Below are 26,047 nucleotides of genomic sequence, written 5' to 3'. Positions count from 1 at the left end.
TTAGCCTTCATGCAGCAAATGGGTGTCCAAGAGGAACTCATTTGAAACGAGGTAAGTTACCCGAGAGGGAACTTATTTCCATCTAAAGCTTAACCTAGTCACTATTATCTTGCAAATTTCCTATTGAAAGCATGTACCCAACATCTTTATATCAATATATGTTGCGTTCACTCCCCAAGAACCTCTCCCCATACTTGATTTTCTTATTAATTTTTGTTTTTCTTAACTTACTTGTGACAAAACCCCCATTTAATATTTGACACTTTCGTGTCACCCCCTTTAATTTACTATGGTTTTGTTCGTTAATATCTTTAGCTACGACTAGTTAGAGCTAAATTTTATTTTTCTATTAATCTCAAAACCACTCCCTTGGGACGACCTCAACCCTTGGTTGGGTTATTATATTGTTGCACGATCGTAGACGCTTGAATTGAAAGTTGTGTCATTGGTTAAGACAAACATTAGTCCCGCCCAGGGTGTAGGCTCGGGGTGTGACAAACTTGGTATCAGATCCCAGAGTTCAAGAGTCCTAGGGAGTCTATGAAGTCGTGTCTGTAGAGTTCTATTTATCGATGTGAAGTGCACCACATCTATAATTAGGAGGCTGCAATATTTAGGAACTATCTTACTTCTTTCATACTATTTTTGTGCGTTAGAGTTTGATCTCTAAAAAGTTTCCCTCTAAATTTGTGCTTGCGCGTGTTTCAGACAATTATGCCTCCACGAACAGCAGTCAGAGGTCGTCCAACTAGGAGAAATGTTGAAGAGCAAGAGTTACCTGCACTTGAAGTGCAACCGCAAGGAGAAGTTACTAATGATGAGTTCAGAGAAGCAATTAGAATGCTGAGTCAAGTTGTGACTAACCGGGTTCGTCAGCAAAGAGAAGCTCGACAAGAAGGGGCTGACACTTCGAGGATTCGTGAGTTCTTGAGGATGAATCCCCCAAGTTTCACTGGTTCGACCACTACTGAAGATCTAGAGAACTTTATTGAAGAACTGAAAAAGGTATTTGATGTGATGCACATTGCTGATACTGAAAGAGTTGAGCTAGTTGTATATCAGATGAAGAGTGTTGCTAGGACCTGGTTTGATCAGTGGAAAAGGGGTAGAGCTGAGGATGCACCACCTGCGAATTGGGCCTGTTTTGAGGAAACTTTCTTGGGGCGATTCTTTCCCCGAGAATTGAAGGAGGCTAAGGTACGGGAATTTCTTACACTTAAGCAGGATTCTCTAAGTGTTCATGAATATGGGTTGAAGTTCACCCAACTATCCCGTTATGCTCCGGAGATGGTTAAGGATATGAAGAGTAGAATGAGTTTGTTTGTTGCTGGTTTAGGCCGTCTATCAAGCAAAGAGGGAAGGGCAGCGATGTTGATAGGTGACATGGACATATCAAGGTTGATGGTTTATGTGCAGCAAGTTGAGGAAGAGAAGCAGAGAGACAGGGAAGGGTTCAGAAATAAGAAAGCGAAGACAGAGAATGAGTCTGGGCAGCAGAAGGGTAGTGTGAATCATTCGTCCTTATAGAAGCAAAAGAGACCTGCACCATCATCTGGTAGTACACCTGCACCTAGGAACAAATGTGAGTACAATGGTCAGAATTCCAGAGCTAAACCCGCACAGTCTTAGGGTAGTGTGGCACAATGAAGTAATTGGGCTCCTGCATGTGCTAGGTGTGGTAGAACCCACCCAGGAAAGTGTCGTCAGGGCCAGACAGGTTGTTTCAAGTGTGGACAAGAGGGTCACTTCATGCGAGAGTGTCCAAAGAACATGCAAGGAAATGGTAGCAGAGGAGCAAACCGCCTCTATGAGTACCATGGCTGATTTAGTTGAGTTAGATATGGTAGATTTTGATGTCATTCTAGGTATGGACTGGCTTCATGCCTGTTATGCATCAATAGATTGTAGAACTCGAGTTGTCAAGTTTCAGATTCCTAATGAGCCAGTCATAGAGTGGAGTAGTAGTCCAGCAGTGCCTAAGGGTCGTTTCATTTCGTACTTTAAGATGAGAAAGTTAGTTTCGAATGGTTGTATCTATCACTTAGTCCGAGTTAATGACTCAAGTGTTGAGGTACCTCTCATTCAGTCAGTTCCAGTAGTAAAAGAGTTTCCAGAAGTCTTTCCTGATGACCTACCCGGAGTCCCTCCTGAGAGAGAAATAGACTTCGGCATAGACATCATTCCAGATACTCGTCCTATATCTTTTCTGCATATAGAATGGCACCAGTTGAGTTGAAAGAGCTTAAGGAGCAGTTGAAAGTTTATGAGAAGAATTACCCAACCCATGACTTAGAGTTGGTTGTTGTAATTTTTGCTTTGAAATATGACACCATTATCTTTATGGTGTTCATGTGGAAGTGTTCACCGATCACAAGAGTTTTCAGTATGTATTTAGTCAGAAAGAGCTTAATCTCAGATAGAGATAATGGTTAGGGTTACTCAAAGATTATGACATGAGTATTTTTTACCACCCAGGTAAGGCTAATGTGGTTGCTGATGCATTAAGCAAGTTATCTATGGGTAGTACCGCCCATGTTGAGGAAGAAAATAGAGAGTTAGTAAAGGATGTGCACAGACTTGCACGCCTGGGAGTCAGACTTATGGATTCCACAGAAGGAGGAATAGTGGTGACGAATAGAGCTGAATCATCATTAGTGTCAGAAGTAAAAGAGAAGCAAGATTAATACCCCATTCTTGCTTGAGTAGGAGGCAATTGTTCATAAGCAAAAAGTATTAGCTTTTGAACAAGGGGGAGATGGTGTATTGAAATATCAAGGTAAATTGTATGTACCAATGGTAGATGATTGAGTTACTTGAAAGTTTCACCCAGGTAGGGTGTTATAAGACTTGGTAAGAAGGGAAAACTCAGTCCCCAGTATATTGGTCCTTACAGAATATCTAAGAGGATTAACAATGTAGATTATAAGTTAGAGCTACCACCAAAGTTAGCAGCAGTCCATCCGATGTTCCACATCTCCATGTTGAAGAAGTGCCTGGGAGATACTTCCCTTATTTATACCAACAGAGGATATTGGTATCAAGAATAGCTATCTTATGAGGAGGTTCCGATTCAGATTCTAGATCACCAAGTTCGCAAGTTAAGGACTAAGAAAGTATTACCAAGTCAAAGTTCTATGGAGAAATCAGTTTGTAGAGAAGCTATTTGAGAAGCTAAAGAGGATAGAAAGAAGAGATACCCACACTTCTTCGAACCTAGAGAAATTCCAGATTTAAGTTACTAATCATTTTCTTGGCATTGATATTAAGTTGGCATGTTGAAATTACATTGTGCTTATTTGGTGTTTAAACTGTATGTTTGATGTGACGCCCTTAGCCTAGTAAGAGTAATCTCATTCGAGGACGAATGTTCCCAAGGGGGATATATTTTAACACCTCACAACTAGAAAGAACTAGAATGAAGTTTAAAAATTTGGAAATAGTTATTTTTGGAAAGTATAAGGAAATCTGGAAAATTGTAAGTAAGTTAAAGTTGAGTTTTGGTCAACTTCAAACAACCATAACTCCTAGCTCAGGATGAGTTATGTGTAGTTTCAGAGATGGTTGGAAATCCCTTGGAATGATCTTTCCAACGCCGCCAAGTTTGCGCGATTCTGAGTTCGTATGAGTGAGTTATACCCTTTGGAAGTTGGGTTGTTGGAATAAGGAAAGTCCAATCCGGATTTTTAAAGGGTAGTTTGGTCTTTTCCTTACCCTTTTATTTTAATTTGTTTTTGGTTATTAATTAGGGGTCTAAGCTAAGTTACATCAATTTACACTTTTACCAAAAGAGTTAGGGTTTTGAGAGAAGAGGAGGAAAAAAAGAGAAAGGAGAAGAACGTTCAAGACCTATCAAGATCATCGTGATTTGCTTGTGGATTTCTCCGGAGGTAATCCCTACAAGGTATGTGAGATCACATAGCGTTGTGTTAGTTCACCCATGCGCCAATCATGATTCAATTAAGCGAAATAGGTGTGATTTGAAAGTAAATCCTTTGAGTTCTTGATGTAATTCGTTTGAATTCTTGTGGATTGTTTTGTTGAAGTTTCTTGTGATTTGATTCATGTTTCCGGGTGTAATTTCAGTTTGAATCTATCATATATTGAGGGTATAAATGATCCTAAGTGTTTGGGGAAAGAACCATTGAAGTTTAGAGGGTTTAGAGTTGAGAAACGGAGAAGAAAAGTTGTCAAACACCTGGGGAAGGGGTGGGGCGTCGCGCCAGCCAACACGCCCAAAGCAGTCCCTGAATGTTGGGCTCTAGGGTTATGCACCAGCCAGAGCGCCCCAACTTATTCCCTGAATATTGAGGGCTTGCGCACCGCGCCTCTTAGAGCGCCAGGGACGCCAGTTCTCCCCATTCGTTCCCCCGCTTTTCGTACTTGTTCCTTAACAATGTACCTATGTTTTCTAGTTGATTCCAACACTCTACGGTACATCTAAACATCATGAAATCATCCATAAATATGAGATCATGAACCTTGAATCCATAATTCAATTCAAGGAAAGTTAGGATCAAAATTAAGAGAAGTTAAGAGCCAAGTTTAGAAAGTTCTCAGAGTCTTTTCAAGAAGTCTTTTGTAAATGCTTTTAACTTTGTTTTTAAGACTTAAAGTTCAAGTTGAGTAAAGATTGAAGTTCATTTCTTCAAAAGTATATGGGACTATGTATTCCCAAATGGCTTAAAATGTTTTCACATTCAAACAAGAAAGGAAAAACCTCGATTTCCAAAGAGCCTTTGTGCTAGTTTTCAGAAAAGAGTAATCGCTTTCTAAATAAAGCAAGAGAGGAAACTTTGATTTCCAAGATAACCTTTGAGCTAAGTTTTTTAGCATTAATCTCAAATCACAGAAGAAGTTGGTTTTTTTAAAAAAACATATGAACTAAGTATATTTTTTGGAGTAGTATTGAGCACCGATATAGGGATGCGAGTTCATATTAACTCAAGTCTCCATAAACCATGTAGTCATCATGGGTAGAAAAAGGGTCATACTTTTTAGATGAATAATTTTCGCATAGACTAGTGGATCCACTTAGTGAGTTAGCTTCCTATACCACTGCAAGGTATAGGATGGACGTCGGCAGCGTGAGGTAAAACGTTGTATCATCACTATAGTTCTTAAGTGATGGTTGTTGGTTAGAGAAACTCCCACAACAGTAGTTGCATGGTTCCTCAAGGGGTTCTGCTTAGTGTGAATGGGGGTAGGTGACTTCATTCATGCATTGCACAAGTAGACTTTGAGAGGAAGAATGGTTTGTCTTTTTATTGTATTATGATTATGAATTGACAGCATGTTTTCAACAATTTTTCTTTATATTGCACTTGTTTAAAACTGCTTTATAATGAAATGAGTTCAATTAAGTATTCATGAGTTGGGAAGAGCCAAGGGAAGTGTTTCTTTCAGAATCCTTTCAAACTTATGTTGTTTTTAGTATTCCAACTTGCATACTCGTACATTCAATGTACTGATGCCAGTTGGCCTGCATCGTCTTATGATGCAGACATAGGTAATTGGGATCAGCATCCAGCGCATCGTTGATCTAGTTGAGCACTCCAGAGTCACTTGGTGAGCCTCCTTGCTTTTCAGAGGACTCATTTTATTGCTTTCAGTTCATTAGGATGTTGTGGGGCTTGTCCCAACATCCATCCCAGTTATTAAAGACTTCATAGATAGACATTCAGTTAGTTCATTTGTTTTTATTTTGTTATTGACTTATGTTCAGATTTGGGTTGCCACTTTGGCTAAGTTAAATGTTTATTTTTAAAAACATTTTGATTTCAGTTCCAGACAATTGAGTCAGTTAGCATTTGAATTCTTTTCTTATTGCATATAGTCTTCCGCTGAGTCAGTAAGCCAGGCCAAGGGTTCGCTTGAGGCCAACAATGGTCTTCGAGTGCCAGTCCTGCCCAGGGTGTAGGCTCGGGGCTTGACATCATCTCCTACAATTTTGATGTTTGTTGGTCAAATTTCTTGGAGAACTAGAAGAGTAAACAATGAATTGAAGATTAACAATTTAGAATAGTAACAATAACAAATCATTTCAGCTGCAAACTAAAACCCTCATCGGCATGTATATCGGAAAAGCTGCTTGTGGTTTCAATGACGAAGAATAATTCATTGAAATTGATAGTAGTACTAGTATTTGGAGCCATTCTTTTGAGTGGTTGGCGATTGGGCTTGTTTTCAAACCATGGCTTGATAAAACTCGAGCTTCAATGGACAAGTCTCGGAAACATCTTGCGACCCCGCCGCCGCCGATCAAAGTTCAAAAGCTAGCAAGTCTTAGGTCGATGTTGATCCTCCCGAAAAAACAACTGATTTGAGAGTTTTGTTTGATTTTTGGGTTCTCAAAACTAAATGAAATTAAGAAGAAATGAAACATCGGGCAACTTTAAATTAGCTTTTTCGATTGGAAATTAAAACGAATTCCTACCTTATTAAGTTGATTTCATCAGCTCATCATAGAGTAGCTATGACTCTTTTGTTGGGGAAGATGATGAATTTGAAAGGAGTAAATAATTAATAAAGAAAATAACTTAAATGTGGCAGCTTTTAATTGGTTTTTGGCATTAAAAACGGATATTCACGCGCATCATGTGCGTGTTCACAAACATAATGAGAAAATGGGTCAAAATGGTCTTTTTACAAAAATATTCAATACTTTTGTGGGGTGATAGGACGTCCTCAAAGTTAAGATGTCTTTTTGAAAATTCGTAACAACTTCAGTGATGATTTTATGTCTTTTCTCTATTCATAATAAAATGTCATGTTTACTATCAAAACTAAATTCTTAAAATTTAATTGTACTTTCACATGATGATGTTTTGAACTAAATCGTAAAAGTTTCATATGAAATTTATAGTGTACTTTATAATTGCATAAAACATGAAAGAAATATTCTATTAAGTCATTATATTCATTAGAAAAATAACGTTTCGAAAATAAAGGTACGAAATGATGTGAAAATATTAATTGATAATTGAATAGATATAAAAAATATCTGAAGTTTGGTTAAGATGATTAGATAATTTTTCTTAAATGATAATTATAATTGGTAGTAAAAATTATTGAAATCACAAGATAATGTGGTAAGAGGCCTGATTATGAGACAAAAGATTAAATACATGAGATGCACATGCTAAATTATGCATATATCAGCTACACCAAATACTTCTATAAAAAAAATAGGCTTAAGTCATCGACGGTCCCTTAAAATTATCCAGATAATTCAATTAGACACCTTATCTTAGGCTTGTTGATTGGAACACCTTTATTAGTTAAAAATTATACCTATCGAACATTTTTTGATAATCAACTAAAAATAAAGAGAATGTGTTATACACTCGCAAATGATGTGACATAGTGACCAATAAAAAAAAAAGACATATGGCATGGACCCATAATAACAATTCAAGAAAAAAAATGAAAATTATGTGTTTAGCCAAAAATAAAATAAAAATTAAAGTCATCCTTCCCCAATTTCTTTTCAGCACAATACCCCCACCCACCCACGCAACCACCCCGTGTTCATCTTCCCCTTTTCTTCTGAGAACACACAATCGCCACTCCTAAATTTACTTTCTTTTTAAAACTCAATTCAGATTTGTATATTCTACTTTTTCTTCTATGTTGTGATTCTTTATGGTTTGATTTTTTAGCAGTTTTAAAGAAAATAATTTCAAATCCGTTTAGTCTTGTCGGAAAAAGTAGTGTTCGCTGGAATTTGACTCAATTTAATTTTTATTTTTTGATGAAATACTCTTCTACAACTTCAATGACAATTTTTATCAATAATCTCTTTTGATTTTTTTCTGTTTTGGCTGATTATTTCTTTAGTTGATGTTTTTTCGACAATGATATTGGCGCTAAGAACACTCTATCCAGATATATTTCTTCAGATTCAATTTGTTCCTTAAACAAAAAATGAAGAAGAAAAATTAATGGAACCAAAAGGAAGAACAAAGATTTTGTAGTGAAGAAGACGGTAAAGAAGTGTGGGTTGGTTATTTTTAAAAAAAATTAAGACTATTATTGAATTAAATTATTATTCTTTTAGTTATTGTATGCCATGTGTCAAAAAAAGACAAATTTATCAAAAAAAATTTAATAAAAATCTGGAATCTACTCACGCGCCCAACTAGAGTGAACTACACTTATTTTGCCACATAAGCATTTTGTGTTTAATATGTAAATATTTTGAATAGTTTAAGTGTTCAATAGGTACAAGTCGTAATTAAAATGTCTAAATGAATTATGCGGACAACTTTAAGAGGCCGTGGATGACTTAACCCAAAAAAATATAAGTTTATTTAGAGCATCATACTGTAGATACATCATTTAAAAATTCAGATCCAAAAACACACTACTCCCATATGTATTTTTTTAAAAATTCAGTTCCAATAATTATCAACACGAATAAATTTAGTTCGATTAGATTATTTATGAATTAGTCTTAATAATATCAACATATATATTAATAAGTTAATATTAACTATTTTATCAAAACTTTATAAATTACATATGACATTTTATAATTTCGTTTTTTTGAAAAAGATACTTTTAATTAAAATAATAATAATTAAAGGTCCAACAAATGGAAAGATAGACGATTTTATTTTATTTAAAAAGCATTTGCCATAAGGGGACATTTTGATTATTTCACCTCAATATTACGAGACCGCACTGCTCACCGTCGTCTTCAGCTACTCTTCGGGCCGCCGCCGTCGATTGCCACCGGAAACTTCCAATTATTCCTCTTACAAAACCGCCGGAAAATATTAGCGAATCTTTCGTGGCTATTTTTAGCGCTCATGAGTGAACAGACCCAAACTCCATCCCAACCCCAACCTCAACCTCAACCTCAACCTCAACCTCTACCTCTACCTCAACCTCTACCCATTTCTGATTCCACCCTTGTATCGAACTCTCCAGTTGATCTTCCACCAAACCCCTCTAACCCTTCCAAAATCCCAATTCGACCACAGAAAATCCGAAAACTCTCTTCCACCCCATCCTCCAATGGGAAAACCCCGGAAACCACCGTACCAGCATCATCCACTGCAACCAGCGGAGCGATTACCGTAACGAAGAATCGTCGGAAGAGTGCACCGAAATCATCAAGGGTTTTGCCCCAAATCATCAAACCCTTATCAGCTGATGGAGAGATTGACAATGCACTGCAGCATCTACGTTCTGTGGACCCTCTTCTTGTTTCCTTAATAGATACACTTCCTTCCCCACAATTTGAGTTGCACCATTCTGCGTTTTTAGCCCTTAGCAAGAGCATTCTTTATCAGCAACTAGCTTATAAAGCAGGCACCTCAATCTACACTCGCTTTGTGTCACTTTGTGGAGGAGAGGACGCTGTTTGCCCCGATATTGTCCTCGACCTTTCTCCTCAACAGCTCAAGCAAGTAGGAATCTCAGGGCGGAAGGCTAGTTATCTCCATGACTTGGCAAACAAGTATAGAAGTGGGATTTTGTCTGATGAAACTCTTGTAAAGATGGATGATAGGTCATTGTTTACCATGCTTTCAATGGTGAAGGGTATTGGTTCTTGGTCAGTGCACATGTTCATGATCTTTTCACTTCATAGACCAGATGTTTTGCCTGTTAGTGACTTGGGGGTCAGGAAAGGTGTGCAATTGCTGTATGGGCTGGAGGAACTGCCAAGACCGTCGCAGATGGAGCAATTATGTGACAAATGGAAGCCATATAGATCTGCAGGGGCATGGTATATGTGGCGGTTAGTGGAAGGGAAAGGGACTCCAACTACTGCAGCAGCACCAATTGATGGTGGTAATGTGCAGGCATTGCAGCAAATTCAGACAGAACAGGAGACACAGCAACATCAGCTGCAGCTTCTCGAGCCAATTAATGGCATCGAAAATCTAGGGTATCTGACCGTTCTCTATATGAACTAATAGTTTTTTCTATATTATATTCTGAAGTAGCATGGTCGTTAATCTTGTCGTTTTGCTGGTTATTGAACTTCAGTTGCCTTCCTGTTGTTTTTTAAATTTGAATTCTTTGGCAGTCTATCAATTGTTCATTAGATATTTGTTTGATTAACTAAGGCACTCTCCTTTTTAACGACACAAGAGAATAAAATTAATTCATTTCCAACCAGAATTAAAAGATTGAACTTAAGCATGCCCCACCTTAAACAGAATAAAGCAAGAGCTTATCCGTACTGGAGGTTGTTTGGTTTGTGAACAATTTATACTTGAATGATAATGTGGGGATTATAATACATGATTAAATAATAACAGATAATCTCCTTCAAGTACAACTTGGCATACTGCTACGCTGTGTCAGCCAACTTTAACAGTAAGAAATGTGCTGACTTGTTAAGTCGGTCTACAATGGTCTAGAATTGCACATGCGTTGGTTATGAATTATGAGTCCTTTAGATGGATCTGACCATTCTACAAGAAAAAGAAAAACAAGTTAAAAGAAGAATAAACTTTTTACCTTTACTGATAGGCATATACCTTTAGGAAATGAAGCTGATGCCTCCTGTTTGGTTGTGAAAAAATTATGTATTTTAATGTAAAATCAGATGATTAGAGAGAGGAAAATGTAGTGTATGTAACCATAAAAGCTCGTGAAGTCCGCTGCATTAGGTAAGCACCAAAGCGGGGAGGGCGGCGAGCAGAGATGGCTTGTCTAGTAGTTGAAACAAAGTAGGGTACCACATTATACAAACATAATGTAAGAGTATCAAATAATGGTGAATGTGTAAATGTTTGACTCGTGTAAGTCCTTAAATTTATGATGCATTGAGATTTATAAAATGTTTCATGGCTGTGGGAGACATAGAAACCCGTTTGGCCATAGATTTCCCAAGTAATATTTGGACGAAAATTTGGCAAATAGTGTTTGTCCATATAATTTGTCATTATTGGCAAATATTTTTGGCAAATAACCCAAATTCCCAAATATTAGAAAAAACTAGTTTTTGAGCCAAATCTCATTATTTGGAATCTTTTAAAAATTTAAATTCTACACCAAACTTTCTTGTTTTGCAAAAAACACCTTCTATATTAGTTGTTTGCGTTGTATTACATAATTTTTTTATGTAAACACCAAAGTGATGATATGATTATTGTTGAAAATGATGAACAATCAGCTCAGGGTTGCTTTGTCTACTTCACTATGTATGGAATGATGCTTGTTACACTTACTCCGAACTATCATATTGCTCCAGAGTCATGGACACTAGTTATTTGTTGCAACGAAGATCCAAGTGACTTGTAATACAAACATATGGTTAGTTTTGATAGTTTTTAAAACTTATGGGTATAAATCATATTTCCTAAAAAAGTGAAATATGTTTCCCAAATACTATGGCCAAACAGATGGTGAAATTTCACCCAAATTTTAACACAAATAATATTTGCCAAAAATATTTGGAAATCTATGGCCAAACGCTAGCTCAGTGTAGGTTTTACTTATATGTATTATAGATGATTGCTTGAACACTTCTTAGATCATGCCTTATAAAAAAATTGTATCATATATTATTGGTAATTGTCATTACTTTTTTTATTGGTAAGGTTGTCAATTCATTAACTACACGTTGTCATAAAAAATGTTCAACATTGTCTTTTCCATATTTGTTTTTGTCTAAACCAAAACAAACTTTTTCTATCTTTTTGTTTGTTTGTTTTGAGGAACTGGTATTATTGTATTCCTCAGCATTATCAATGCGAGAGACCTCCAAAAAGAGTAAGAAAGGAAAAGAGAAAAATAGTTACAGAGCTTCTAATTCTAGCTCTAGCTGTACGTGTGGGGTGTGGGAGGAGGGGGGAAAATAGATTTCAGTCGGCCAAATCTTACAAGTTAGAGAGCATCTGTGTAAGAATTACGGTGGATCAGTGATGAAGGGATTTACTCAATGTTCATGAGGCAAAAACCTTGGGGTCTAGGATTCTGAAGGGTGCAACCATCTGTCAATGAGGTAAAAATCCCGGATCAAGAACCCTAAATGTTTTTCTGGTGCCTCGTGAGGCGATAAATACAGACAAATCATAAATTTTATGGGAGACCATGCTCTTAGCCCTATGTATCTAGGTTTCTCTGTTGTTTATATACAAGTCCTTATCCACCAGAACTTGCCTAATTTATATAGCACCATTATCTAAAGGAAAAGGATGGCTGAAGGATTAAAGCTTCTAATAGGGAGGTTGACAATATGGAGACCACTCATTTCCTCAATGCATGCGGTACACTGGTCTTCTGTGATGCTAAAGCAAATCAGCTTAAACACCTATGGCTTATTCAAATCATCTTTGAAGCAGTTTCGGAGCTTCATGTTAACTGGAGAAAGAGTATGCTATTCCCAGTTAAAGAGATTGTTAATATTCAGGTTCTAGCAGCAACTTTGGGCTGTGAGGTGTGGAGTCACTACCAACTACTTATCCGGGCTGTCCTTGGGCTCCAAAGATAAAGCTCATGAAATCTAGAATAGGGTACTTGAAAGATGCGAAAAGAGTAGCAATCTGGAAGAGCCAATATTTATCTATGAGAGGAGGAGTGATGTTAGTGAACACTGTACTTGATGCACTTCCTACCTATGTCATGTCTTTGTTCCTTTTACCTTGCAAAGTGAGGAAAATAATTGATGCATTAAGGAGGAATTTCATATGGCAAGGAAACAAAGACAATAAAGCATGCCATTTGGTTAATTTGAACACACTTATCACAAGTAAAAAGAAAGGAGGTTTGTGCATCAAGAATCTCAAGGCACACAATCAAAACTTACTTATGAAATAGCTATGGAGGTATAACCTGGAAGTTAATACCTTGTGGAGAAGGGTCATTTGTGACAAGTATGATCGGGATGGACATTGGTGCTCAAGAATTGTTAACAGTCCTTGTGGGTTTGGGGTTTGGAATATAGCAGACTACTGGAATTCCTTGGCTGCTGATACTACTATAAAGGAGTGGTGGTGGTGGGGATGGAGGGAAAAACTTTCTTGGAGTGATAACTGGTTAAGACATGGTTCTCTTGATCTGTTTCAAGTTTTTTTTAGCATTGTATCACTTCTTGAAGCAAAACCAGAAGCAGTTTGGGGATATCAAGGATGGAATATTACTTTCGATTCTTGAATGATTAGGAACTTGAGAGAGCTCTTGGTTTCGTCAACATCTTGAAGAAGACTTTCCAAGGTCTCAAAGATGCTGAGGAGACTTCCAATGTTAAATCTTCTTACCTCCTGATACATCTCTGCCTAGTACTCTCAATTTGGAACCCTTATAAGATGATATCAAGGTAAAGGGCTATAGTAGGTCAAGAAGTTTTACAACTAACAATCACAGCCCATTTGGCCATTTCTGTAATAAGCATGAGTAGCTACTATAAATAGCTGCATAGTTTATGGTCAATGACTTAATTCTCCATAGTCTAGATTCTGATGAATGAGTATGATACTCCAGTTTGTGAGTGTATAGGGAATATCCCTTTTATCTTTCTGTTAATTTCTGTTTCTCCCTGATCTAATTTCTTGTATTAACCCTTTTATACTATCTTGTTTGTAATTGTCTTCTTCTATTTTATTGCTTTCACATTTGAGTTTGTATCATCTTGGTGTCAGAGTTTGGATTAGTGTTTGTTCTTACACACACTAAGTATTTGATTTTTATCAAAAAATCAGAAAAGTAAATATGTGTTTATTCTTTTTGGTTCATATTGCACTACACTGTTTGAGTTTAAAACAAATATGAATATCGAAACTCATCTTGTTCTTCTCTATTTCTCTTTGTGCTTCTCCACTGGTACCTGAGGTTTGCTAATCTAAGAAAGTTTGGGTGATTTGAAGACCCAAATCTGGACTTGATTACTGTTTCTGTTTTTGAAATCTGCAATTTACCATTGACGGGTTCAGAGCTTTTCAAATCTGAAAATTCTTTGAAGATATTGGTCCAATTCAAGTGGGTGTCGTCTAAGGCGGTTGGAAATTAATTTTCGAGTTTGAATTTGAGGTTTCGAGTCAATTGAAGCATGTTTGAACTGGGTTCGACCGAAAATATTTACAACTGACTTGGCAAAGAAGATTATCTAGGTTCGATTGATTTTGTCAAGGTTCAATCAAATTGCTTGCCTGGTCTTAGTTCCTATGCTTGTAAGGAGCTCCTGATTCGCATATGAGTCCATTTGGATTAGGCTTGGATGAAAATTGAATCTGCCATTGTTGGCCAAGAGAGCTTTGAAATGAAGCGGTTGAGTTCGAAATTTTGTGTACTGATTGAGTTGGAAAACTGATTGTATTGTGTTTGTAAGATCGAAACTCTGGCTGAAATTTGGAAGAAATTGTGGCAAAACACGCGGAACTCCGTTGGAACTCGGGTGAAGCTTGAAGCTGAAACTTCAAATTGCTTTATCTGAGATTTGTTGTTGTTCTCGTAGGATTGAAGTTGGGGTTTGTTCCTAATAATATTGTGGACTAATTCCTCAAACATAACAATTAAGAACAAAATAGGATAAACGCAAGAAATTAGATTAGGGAGGAACAGAAATTAGGAGAAAAGGATAATCAATTCAAGGGAAAAGAGATTGAACTACTAATTGGTTCCATGACAAGGGAAATCCAAATTGGGTTCATTAAAGAGATAAAGGGATATTCCCTATCGGTGCTATTGAAAGCGAGCCCAACGAGGTGCAGGTTTGTTGCTTTTTAAGGCTGATGGCGACGTGAAGTGAAAAAACAAGTGTTTCTCAGTTGAAATAGAGAAGTGCTGGAAGCGTACACTTCGTTTTTAGTTTTAAAAAGCTGGTTTTAGAAGAAAAAGACGCTGACCAGTAGTCCCAAATTTGGGAGTGTTTGCTGAGAAAACAGAGAAGTATTATCTTCTCGAGACATGAATATTTTGGAACACCAATTTTGCCCAATTATTAAACCTGTTTGCTTAGCTCTTGGCTGTCCCTATCCTTCATGAATGAGCATGTAGTCAATTAGATCCCTGTTGGGTTAAAATATTTCACTTGATTTGTGTCTTTTTTCTTTTACTTTTTACTATTTGCCTACTTTTGTGCTACTTCTTGTATTTGGTATATCAACAATGTTTTTTGTGCTGTTTTCCTCTTTTTCCAGTGTTATACTCCGATGCAATATTTTTTCCGCAAGATCCTTTTTGGTTGAAGAAAAGGTGGTCCGAATTGAGGGGAAGGAATATGGTCTTACTGATAATATAGCATCTGCGCATGAGACTGAGATGTAGTTAATTGATACAAGCATCTTACTTGTGCTTTATCTACTTGTTTAGTGTTCATTGTTGTTTTATGTTTTAATAGGTTTTAGGATGATGAAAACATACCAGTATATTGATCTTTGCATCATTTAACATTTTTGTTTCAGGGCTTGCATTTGGAGCCAATGATTGCAGTGTTGAGATATTGATTGAACAATTTCGTAGGCTGGAAAAAGGAAATCAAACATAGAAGAGGGGTTCCCTGTGCACCAATATTCTCTAACATGTGTTAGTAGTGAAGTATGTAGTTGTAATAGCAAGCAATTGTGCTTCTTGGGCTATATGGCAAGACCCCCATTTGTTTGATTGATGTCGGGAACTGCAGTTTCTAGTCCCCCCTCAATATTCCTTTAAATGTAAAAAGTTGTGGACTTAGCAGCTTCCAACTGTGTTATGATTTTAGCAATCGTGATGTAACATAAATAATAGAGAGTGTCTTTGTTTCTCTCCTTTTTATTCTTTGCTTTTGCAGATCCATCTCGTTAATTATATGCAAGTTTTCAATGGCGAGACGTTCACCTTGTACAAAAAGCCTCATTTTCTTCCAACGCGATTACATGTACCCAGAGGAGGATGGATTTCCATATTATCCTACTTTTTTTAAAAAAAATATTAAGAAACCTCGCACACATTTTTTGGCTATTGCTGATGGCCGTAAAAAAGTTTCATATTTAGCTACGATATATTTCAGTGTATTTGTATAGAGAAACAACTCTAAAAATTGGTGTAAACAAAAGTAAGATAAAAATTCTACTTGAGTCATATGTTATGACATTATTACTATTTGGATAGAGAAATAAACTTATTTCTATTTTAAGAGACTAGATATGGACCCAAATATATTTTATTAGACCCAAGGGTATCACATCTCATCTCATGCCTGAATTAACTATGGTTATCAAATTACTGATTTATAGGTTTGATTTTATGATCATGATCTCTCGATCTCTAATCGTCTACTCCAATCGATTGTCTAACTACATCGTTGAATGAGAATAGACAGGAGCAAGCATTTATATTTCATCCTGTTTAATAATCAAGCTTGGTATTCATTCGGGTGTCCTAAACACGAATCTGAACAAGTGATATGCAAGAAAGATCGAGTAAAAACAAACACATTCATTTATGTTACATCACGATTGCTATTGTCTATTCTGATATTCTGAATAAATAAATGAGTAAAAACAAATATTGTCTATTCAAACAGTACAATTGTTGGGGAGCATTATTTGCTTAAACCTGTTTGCCATATATGTAGGATTATATGGATGTCCATGTTATTCATATTATCCATCCTCTTCATATAATGAGCTAACCAAATTTGCCAAGTTTTTCCCAAATATGTATCACTTGTCTAATAATTAATGTTTGGGGCTCCCTCGAAAATTTCAATTAAACTCACATGTCAAATCTCTTAATTAGCATTGTTGACCTTTATATATTTTAATAAATGAATAATAAAAATTCAATTCATTTACAAAAATATGAAGATTGATTGTAACACAAATAACAAATCATGATATTGCATGATTACTAAAAATGTTGACAATTAATCCTAAGAATTATGATTATTATCCACACCTGTGCATGTTATTTGTTTTTACTGTTCATCAGTTATATAAGAATGAAATTTAATTTTTGTATCGTTCAACTTTCAGGATACACAACCCAAATAATGATTCAATCAGACAAACATAAGTTATCGAATTTTAAAGCAATTTTTTTGTTGAAAGCCTTGTTATCAGAAATGTGGTAACAATAAAGACTGAAAAATTTATGTTATTAATAACTTAAAGTCGAAGTAAATGATTAGTATGAACTCATACAATGAAGCATGTCATCTCTATTTTTCATAGTAATGAAACTTCATAGATCATTCAATAACCATGAAAACAGAGATGCAAGGCTTCATAATTTCCTTTCATGTAATTTAAGTTCAGATTAATGTGACTTTAAGTCATCAATGAAATGATTCTTAATTTTTATTGCTATTCATCTTTAGCTAGCGATTAACAAGGATATTAACAAAATATCTGCCTCAAAACAGTATCATTTAAATTTAGTAGCTTCTGATTATCAATATTCAATCATCTTTTGAATTGCATATCATGAAACTAAAGTGATAAGAAGGTAAAATTTTACTCTTATATGATGGATAAGATAATGTGGTAAATAACATGTATGAACATGAAATAATAATCATAATTATCAGAATCACAAGTATAATTGATGGTGAACATTTCTTTTTCAAAATACTTTAAATTCATAATTATTTATAATTCGCGCTAAGAATGACTTCTCTCATAGTTATAACGTATAAAAAAAATCATGTTGTGTATCAATAGTAGATGAATGTAGACAAAATTTTACGAATTCATAAATAGAAATTAGAGACCCATGATTTTGAAACGAACATAAATTGCAGTAGTAACTTCATGAATAACTTCAAGAGTATCTCTGCAATTCAGGTACGTTCCAAAATCATGGCTCCCTCTAATTTCTATTTATGAATTCATAAAATTTGTCTAATTTCGCTGTAATAGTCCAAATTTATGAATGAAAGGTATATTTCTGATAAAGAAGAGGGCACATATCTAAAAAGCTCGATTATTAATTTATTAAAATTATATATTTGAGAAAGTTATGTGGTATGTTCACTTTTTTTTTTTCATGAATATTGAGACAACTAATTTATAAAATTTTAATAATGTACATCATCAATATTCATCAAGCTACCAGGTACAAAAGAAATTTGTTCTTTTTATATTATACAATTATGGAGTTAATATTTCTATTATATAGAAGAGTGAAGTGGTAGGACGACCAAGGGTAAAAATGTAATTTCATTCTAACAAAAATCTATCAAGAAAGATAGTAAATAATTTTAGAAACATCTTTTTATATATTAAGTGAATTATGATCAAGGATAAAAATGTAATTTCACGCTAACAAAAATCTACCAAGAATGATATCAAGAAAATTAAATAGTTCTAGAAACATCTTTTGTTATTGTTATTACCATTAACTTATTTTGTTATTACTTCACTTTCTTTTCTTTTCTTTTCTTTTGTGAGTTATTGTAATATCTATTCATTACTCTATTTTACTATTACGTTAATTTAATGCTTAATAATTTTTTCTATTCATTATGCTTATCAAAAATGCCTACTTTAATATAAAAATTCATTATGAATTAATTATTTTGACCTTTATTTTGGCTCTAATTAATATACTTGAAAAGAAATAAGTGTGATAAAAATTAATAATATGTAGGACGACCAAGGGTAAAAATATAATTTCATTCTAACAAAAATCTATTAAGAAAGATAGTAAATAATTCTAGAAACATCTTTTTATATATTAAGTGAATTATGTTATGATCAAGGGTAAAAATGTAATTTTACGCTAACAAAAATCTACCAAGAATGATATCAAGAAAATTAAATAGTTCTAAATATTACACACTTCAGTATAAATCTCTTAATCGGAAGACTAATAACACAATTTTTTCAACATTAAGAACTTCATTTTTCATCTATTCCCTAATGGCCCTACTTTTGTAAAACAATTATAAGACAAAAGTAAAATTCATTATTTCTTAGTGAACACATCACTTCTGGAACTTGTCCATATAACAAATTTTCAACAAAATTCAATTGATCCACATTTTTCAAACATTCTAATGAATATGATAATGAACCAGTTAATATGTTAAATCCAATATCAATCATAATTGCAATTCTCAAAAGGCGTAATTCATAAGGAATGCAATCAGTGAGCAAGCTCTTCAAGAATAAAATTTTCAAAAATTTCGGAGCATGTTATGTCCTTTTCTTTGGTTCTCTTTAGACTTTTCAATTTCCTGGTGTTGCTTTTCTTTCTGGATTGTAAAGAGTATCTAATTTACTTGATTTCTCTTTTTATGTATAATCCCAAAATTTCACATAACATATATGTCATTATATAATTTATTGAGAAACATATATTATTTATTAAGTACTATTATTTTATCATCAGTTAAAATCATTTTTATCAAGTTATATAAATTATTATTTTAACTACCTTATGTTAAATTTCTGCAATCTATAATTATATTACCTTTTGTTAATATTTTTAACATCTCATTATTTGAGGTATAACATTCATTCATCGGATATATAAATTACTTTAGAAAAAAAATCTTTCGTTACTATACTAGATTGTTCTCCTAATTTTAATGAATATAAAAACAAGATATAAAGTCATAACTTTTTTTTTATCCTTTATCACTTTGTAAATAATGAGATGATTCATTCTAATTTTCATCAAGTAGGTCGTTATTTTTGTTTGTTAAACACCTTTAAAACAAATTTATAAGTGTATTCAAAATTAATCTATAGGTGAATAGTAGAATTTATTGCTTCATATATTTTATGAAAATTGTTAATAAATTGAGAATAATTTTAATCTATTCTCTTGAATAATTTTCAAATAAAATAGAAAAAGAATATCATTAAATTAATTATTTAATTCGAATATATATGTTTGACATGATGTTATAATGAGCACTAGAGCATTTGATATTTTATTATTATTTGTATCATGTTTATTTGAAAATGTCATAATAATTTTTCTTTTTGAAAACTAATTAAATTTCTATTATAAATATATATAATATTGTAATATTGGGCCCGTAAATGGGCCTTTCATTATATTGGGCCCGTATCACGGACTTAAAATTATCTAGTAAATTATAAATTAGGCAAAAAAATTCAAAATTAAAAACAATTAAATTTAATTTTCTTAATTAATTATAATTCTAAGGGAGCAAACTCCTCCGGATTGACATCAATACAATATAAATGAGAAAGCAAAATTAAGTGATACAATGAATAATGATATGAGTAAATAGAATAATGAATAATTCTATTTAATTAAAATCAAACACTAATTAAGACTATCATTTCATTTTTACGTGGAAGTTTTATAAAATTCGGTCAAAATAATTTTTTGATAACCATGAAAAAGTAATATAATTTCTATGTAACATAAAAAGGAAAAATAAAATTTGTATAATAAACATAAAGTTGAATAATCTACCCACCAATTTTTAGACTTACTTTCATATATATATATATATATATATATATATATATATATCAGTTTCATCTAAATAAAGCTTAATTGAAAAAAATGATCTTAAGTCTATTGATTAAGTGTAGGTGATTCAACGTTTTTAATTGAATCACTCACTGCAAATTGTTTTTAATTTGGAAATTTTAAAAAAAATTAAGTTATATCTCATTTATTAAATGTTGAATTAACCACTTATTCTAAAAAAAATTAAAAATAAATCTAAGACAAAATTGTTATAAAACCATTGAATTGTGGATGTTTCTTTTCATCAACAACATAACGTAATGAACCTATTTAATGTAAAAGTTGTGCTAACGTATTTGATTGAAGGATGTAAAAGGGTGTTTTCTAAATCCTATAAAAGGGTAGTCTTTTCACCCTAATGAAAGACATATTTAAAAAGTTCAAAGAATACTTCTACTTAATATTTCTATTTGTCTTACCTCCTTGTTTAGTATTATAGTATTTTGCTCTCATTTTACAACACGTTATCAGCACGAGTCTCTAACCAATTAAGACCTAATTCGGAATTATCTTTTTCCCTAAAAAGTTAATCAATTTTCTTTTCGAGTCAGGTATACATTTATATGTTTATAACATATCTAATAGGACTTACATAAGTCTTTGATCAACGATTTAATTACTGCATATATAACTTGCTTTAGGTATTTGTATGATACTTTACTAGGCATAATAATCAATACGTTTCAGGTTTATATTTTTATGTTGTTTATATGCTAGTAACTTATAACTCTAAATTAAATACTAGGATATATGATAACATGCTAGTTAGAATAATCGTAAGTATTTTAATTTCTTGTCATAAATTTATGATAAATATTGGTGTGTCATAAAGAATAATAGTATTATATTAAATATGACTTAAAATCTTACGGTAGCTTTGGCGTTAATAACTATTGAACTAGTAATAAATATAGTAAAATAATTAGAATATATACCGTTTCATACTTTATGAGTTTACATGCTTTTGTAACATCCCATATTCATGCATATGATATATTTTATACTAATTCTTAATCATTTGAAATATTAATTTATCTTTCATTATAAAGAAATCAAAATCATGTTATTAACTCAACTATTTTATGATAGTTTTCATCATGTCGAATTTATCAAAGCTTGAATTTGTGGCACTTGACATTTCTGGAAAGAACTATTTGTCATGGGTACTTGATGCTGAAATTCACCTTACCGCTAAGGGTCTTGGTGATTGTATAATCGAAGGAAATAAGGCATCAAGTCAGGATAAAGCGAAAGCTATGATTTTCCTTCGTCATCATCTTGATGAAAGCCTGAAGGTTGAATACTTAACAGTGAAAGATCCACTTGAATTGTGGATAGGTTTGAAAGGGAGGTATGACCACCTCAAGGCATCGGTATTGCCAAGGGCTCGTTATGAGTGGATGCACTTACGGTTTCAAGATCATAAAACCGTAATTGAGTATAACTCTGCTGTATTTAGAATCACTTCCCAATTAAAATTATGTGGGGAAGTTATAAAAGATGAGGACATGTTGGAAAAGACACTAACTACTTTCCATGCCTCTAATATGATATTACAGCAGCAATACCGTGAAAAGGGTTTTAAAAAATACTCTGAATTAATCTCATGCCTTCTGGTGGCTGAGCAGCATAATGACCTTTTAATGAAAAATCATGAAGTCCGTCCCACTGGAAGTGCTCCATTACCGGAGGCCCACGGGGTAGAAGCACACGGCCAGTCTAAAATAAGACAAAATAATCGGGGCCATGATAATGTGCGTGGACGTGGCAAAGGCAAAAGACGATATAATAATCGTCGAGGTGGTGGTCATAACAAAAGGGAGAACAATATGGGTTCTCAAAATAATCCTTCAAAAGGCAAGGGCGATCACTGTCATCGTTGTGGCCTTAAAGGTCACTGGAAAAATGAATGTCGGGTACCTGAGCATTTTGTCAGGCTGTATCAAAATTTCTTTAAAAGGAAAGGGAATAAAGGTGGTGCCTCCTTTTATAATGCCTGAGTGGAGTCACATTTGACTCTCAAAGATGATGCTCAGGCAGGGTCTTCTCAAAAATATGATGAGAATGTTAAGGCGAATTTAGCATTGAAAGATGATGCTTTTGATGGGCTCGATGATATTACTCATCTAGAAGCTGAGGACTTCTTTGGGGATCGCAACTGAAGATTGATAATTAAACTGGAAAATGAATAATGTTTTTTTTTATGTATTTTTAATGTCTTCATTAAAGTTTATGTACTTAAGATTTTTTTTTGTTAAATTTCGTACTTCTTATTATGTATTTTTATTTTTATGAAGATAAATAAATTTTTCCAGTCTTCAGTTGGATTCAATATGAGTAATGGAGATATGTGCCTTCTGGACAGTGCCACAACTCATACGATACTAAGAGAAAAGAAATATTTCTCTCATTTGGTAATGAAAAAGGCATATGTTAATACAATATCCGGTAGTACAAAATTGATTGAGGGTTCTGGAAGAGCAACCTTATTACTACCTGGAGGAACATTATTGGTAATTGATAATGCATTGTATTGTAGTAAGTCTCAAAGAAACTTGTTAAGTTTCAAGGTTATTCGCCAAAATGGCTATCATGTTGAGACTGCGAATGAAGGAAAGGTTGAATACCTTTATATTACTACAATAAATGCAGAGAAGAAAATTGTGCATGAAAAATTGTCTGCACTTTCTACTGGGTTGTACCATACAAATATTGGTACAGTTGAATCACATGCCGTGGTAAACAAAAGGTTTACTGGTTCTAATGATTTTATCATTTGGCATGACCGGTTAGGCCATCCCGGTTATAATATGATGCGCAGAATAATTGAAAATTCACATGGACATACTTTGAAGAACCAAAATGTTCTCAAATCAAAGGAATTTTCTTGTGTTGCTTGTTCACAAGGAAAGTTGGTTGTCAAACCATCAGTGGCTAAGGTTGGGATGGAATCCCCTGCATTTCTGGAACGGATACAGGGTGACATATGTGGACCTATTCACCCTGCTTGTGGACCATTTAAATATTATATGGTCTTGATAGATGCATCTACAAGATTGTCTCATGTATGCTTATTATCAACTCGCAATATGGCTTTTGCGAGGTTGTTGGCTCAAATAATAAGGTTAAAAGCACAATTTCCAGATTATGCAATAAAAACAATTCGTCTTGATAATGCTGGTGAATTTACATCTCAGGCATTTAATGATTATTGTTTGTCCACGGGAATAACAATTGAACATCCTGTTGCACATGTTCATACTCAAAATGGTTTAGCAGAGTCATTGATTAAACGTCTTCAATTAATAGCTAGACCATTGTTGATGAGAATAAAGTTGCCCGTTTCTGTTTGGGGGCATGCTATTTTGCATGCAGCGGCACTTGTGCGCATAAGGCCAACCAGTTATCATGATATCTCCCCATTACAATTGGTTTTTGGTCAGGAGCCAAACATTTCCAATCTTAGAATATTTGGTTGTGCGGTATATGTTCCAATTGCTCCACCACAGCGCACAAAGATGGGTCCCCAAAGAAGGTTGGGGATATATGTTGGGTATGAATCTCGTTCTATTATAAAATATTTGGAACCTAGAACTGGAGATTTATTTACGGCAAGGTTTGCTGATTGTCATTTTGATGAATCAGTATACCCAACATTGGGGGGAGAACAAAAGCAGTTGGGAAATGAGATAGATTGGAATTCACTTTCACTGTCTCATTTAGACCCTCGAACAAATCAATGTGAGCTGGAAGTTCAAAAGATAATTTATTTGCAGAATATTGCAAATCAACTGCCGGATGCATTTACTAACCTTCCACGGGTTACTAAATCATATATCCCAGCTGCTAATGCTCAAGTTCGAGTTGATATCCCGATAGGACAAAATGTTAAGGCAAATGAGTCTGGACCACGCTTAAAGCGTGGTAGACCAATTGGTTCCAAGGATAAAAATCCTCGGAAAAGGAAAGGAATAAATGATCAAGATAATCATAATATGGAGGCAATTGCGCATGAAGAGCTCCGAGACATAATAAATGATGACACCAAAGAGGAAGTCCATGTACCAGAAAATAATGAGAATGAGGAAATCTCTATAAGTTATGTCTCGACGAGAAAAATGTGGAATCGAAATAATATTGTGGTGGATAATATTTTTGCCTATAATGTTGCAGTTGAAATAATGCAACAAGATGAGGATTTGGAGCCAAGATCTCTCAATGAATGTAGACAGAGAAATGACTGGCCAAAATGGAAGGAAGCAATTCAAACAGAATTGGCTTCACTTGAAAAACGTGAAGTTTTTGGACCAATAGTCCGAACACCTGAAGGTGTCAAGCCAGTGGGGTACAAATGGGTTTTTGTGCGAAAATGCAATGAAAATGGTAAAGTCGTAAGATATAAAGCACGACTTGTGGCACAAGGATTTTCGCAAAGACCTGGCATTGATTATGAGGAGACATATTCTCCTGTGGTAGATGCAATTACCTTCAGGTATCTAATAAATATGACAGTTCATGAAAAGCTTGAAATGCATCTAATGGACGTTGTCACAGCCTATTTATATGGCTCACTAGACCACAATATTTTTATGAAAATCCCTGAAGAACTCAAAGTGCCTGAAGCATATGAAAATTCAAAAGAAAGTTGTTCAATAAAGCTTCAGAAATCCTTATATGGATTGAAACAATCAGGGCGAATGTGGTATAATCATCTTAGTGAATATTTGCTAAAAGAAGGGTATAAGAATGACCCTATTTGTTCTTGTATTTTTATACGAAGGTCAAAATCTGAATTTGTAATAATATCTGTTTATGTTGATGACTTGAACATCATTGGAACTCCTACAGAGCTTTCAAAAGCCGTTGAGTGTTTGAAAAAAGAATTTGAAATGAAAGATCTTGGAAAGACAAAATTTTGTCTTGGCCTTCAGATTGAACATTTGAAAAGTGGAATATTTATCCATCAATCAACATATACTGAAAAGGTTTTGAAGCGATTTTACATGGATAAATCACACCCATTGAGTACCCCGATGGTTGTGAGATCTCTCGATATAAATAAAGATCCATTCCGACCTCAAGAAAAGGATAAAGAGATTCTTGGTGATGAAACACCATATCTTAGTGCTATTGGGGCACTAATGTACCTGGCCAACAATACCCGGCCAGATATTTGTTTCGCAGTAAGTTTATTGGCGAGATTCAGCTCATGTCCAACAAGAAGACATTGGAAAGGTGTTAAACATATATTCAGATATCTTCAAGGAACAATTGATATGGGATTGTTGTATTCTAATGCATCCAAGTCAGAATTGATCGGTTATGCAGATGCTGGCTATTTGTCTGATCCACATAAAGCTCGATCTCAGACAGGCTATTTATTCACATATGGAGGTACGGCTATATCATGGCGTTCGATGAAGCAAACAATAGTTGCTACTTCTTCAAATCATGCAGAGATAATAGCCATTCATGAAGCTAGTCGAGAGTGTGTATGGTTGAGATCAATGACTCAACACATTTTGCAATTATGCGGTCTTTCTGTGCAAACAAAGACTCCAACAATATTGTATGAAGATAATGCTGCTTGCATAGCTCAATTAAAGGGAGGATATATCAAAGGAGACCGAACAAAGCATATTTCACCTAAGTTCTT

At 34.3% G+C, this 26,047-nt stretch overlaps 3 protein-coding genes across 3 annotated transcripts; all 3 read left to right on the top strand.

Annotated features, from left to right (window-relative positions):
- The first annotated feature begins 714 nt into the window (after positions 1–714).
- On the top strand, positions 715–1,527 carry LOC125825192 (uncharacterized). Its single transcript, XM_049504525.1, has 3 exons — positions 715–919; positions 974–1,053; positions 1,417–1,527. The coding sequence occupies exons 1-3, from the start codon at positions 715–717 to the stop codon at positions 1,525–1,527; spliced, it is 396 nt and encodes a 131-aa protein (XP_049360482.1).
- A 7,283-nt stretch (positions 1,528–8,810) lies between these two features.
- Positions 8,811–15,417, top strand: LOC125825191 (alkylbase DNA glycosidase-like protein mag2). Its single transcript, XM_049504524.1, has 2 exons — positions 8,811–9,895; positions 15,360–15,417. The coding sequence occupies exons 1-2, from the start codon at positions 8,811–8,813 to the stop codon at positions 15,379–15,381; spliced, it is 1,107 nt and encodes a 368-aa protein (XP_049360481.1). The 3' UTR covers positions 15,382–15,417.
- Positions 15,418–21,488: 6,071 nt separating this feature from the next.
- On the top strand, positions 21,489–22,553 carry LOC125825190 (uncharacterized). Its single transcript, XM_049504523.1, has 2 exons — positions 21,489–22,307; positions 22,428–22,553. Exons 1-2 carry the CDS (start codon positions 21,489–21,491, stop codon positions 22,551–22,553), a joined length of 945 nt encoding a protein of 314 aa, XP_049360480.1.
- The last annotated feature ends 3,494 nt before the right edge of the window (positions 22,554–26,047 follow it).

Source organism: Solanum verrucosum, unplaced genomic scaffold, assembly GCF_900185275.1.
Source record: "Solanum verrucosum unplaced genomic scaffold, falcon-dt-bn FXZP01000113.1, whole genome shotgun sequence".
NCBI classification, from domain to species: domain Eukaryota; kingdom Viridiplantae; phylum Streptophyta; class Magnoliopsida; order Solanales; family Solanaceae; genus Solanum; species Solanum verrucosum.
The sequence above is the reverse complement of the archived record's forward strand: the minus strand, read 5'-3'. Positions and strand labels throughout refer to the sequence as shown.

Bases quoted from the DNA above. Each gene is read 5' to 3' on its own strand.
- LOC125825190 (XM_049504523.1), top strand. From the start codon at position 21,489: ATGTCGAATTTATCAAAGCTTGAATTTGTGGCACTTGACATTTCTGGA. The intron at 22,308-22,427 runs GTACCTGAGCAT...GATGATGCTCAG, and splicing joins ACTGGAAAAATGAATGTCGG to GCAGGGTCTTCTCAAAAATA.
- LOC125825191 (XM_049504524.1), top strand. From the start codon at position 8,811: ATGAGTGAACAGACCCAAACTCCATCCCAACCCCAACCTCAACCTCAA. The intron at 9,896-15,359 runs GTATCTGACCGT...TTTTTGTTTCAG, and splicing joins AATGGCATCGAAAATCTAGG to GGCTTGCATTTGGAGCCAAT.
- LOC125825192 (XM_049504525.1), top strand. From the start codon at position 715: ATGCCTCCACGAACAGCAGTCAGAGGTCGTCCAACTAGGAGAAATGTT. The intron at 920-973 runs GTGAGTTCTTGA...CCACTACTGAAG, and splicing joins GGCTGACACTTCGAGGATTC to ATCTAGAGAACTTTATTGAA. The intron at 1,054-1,416 runs GTATATCAGATG...GTTTATGTGCAG, and splicing joins CTGAAAGAGTTGAGCTAGTT to CAAGTTGAGGAAGAGAAGCA.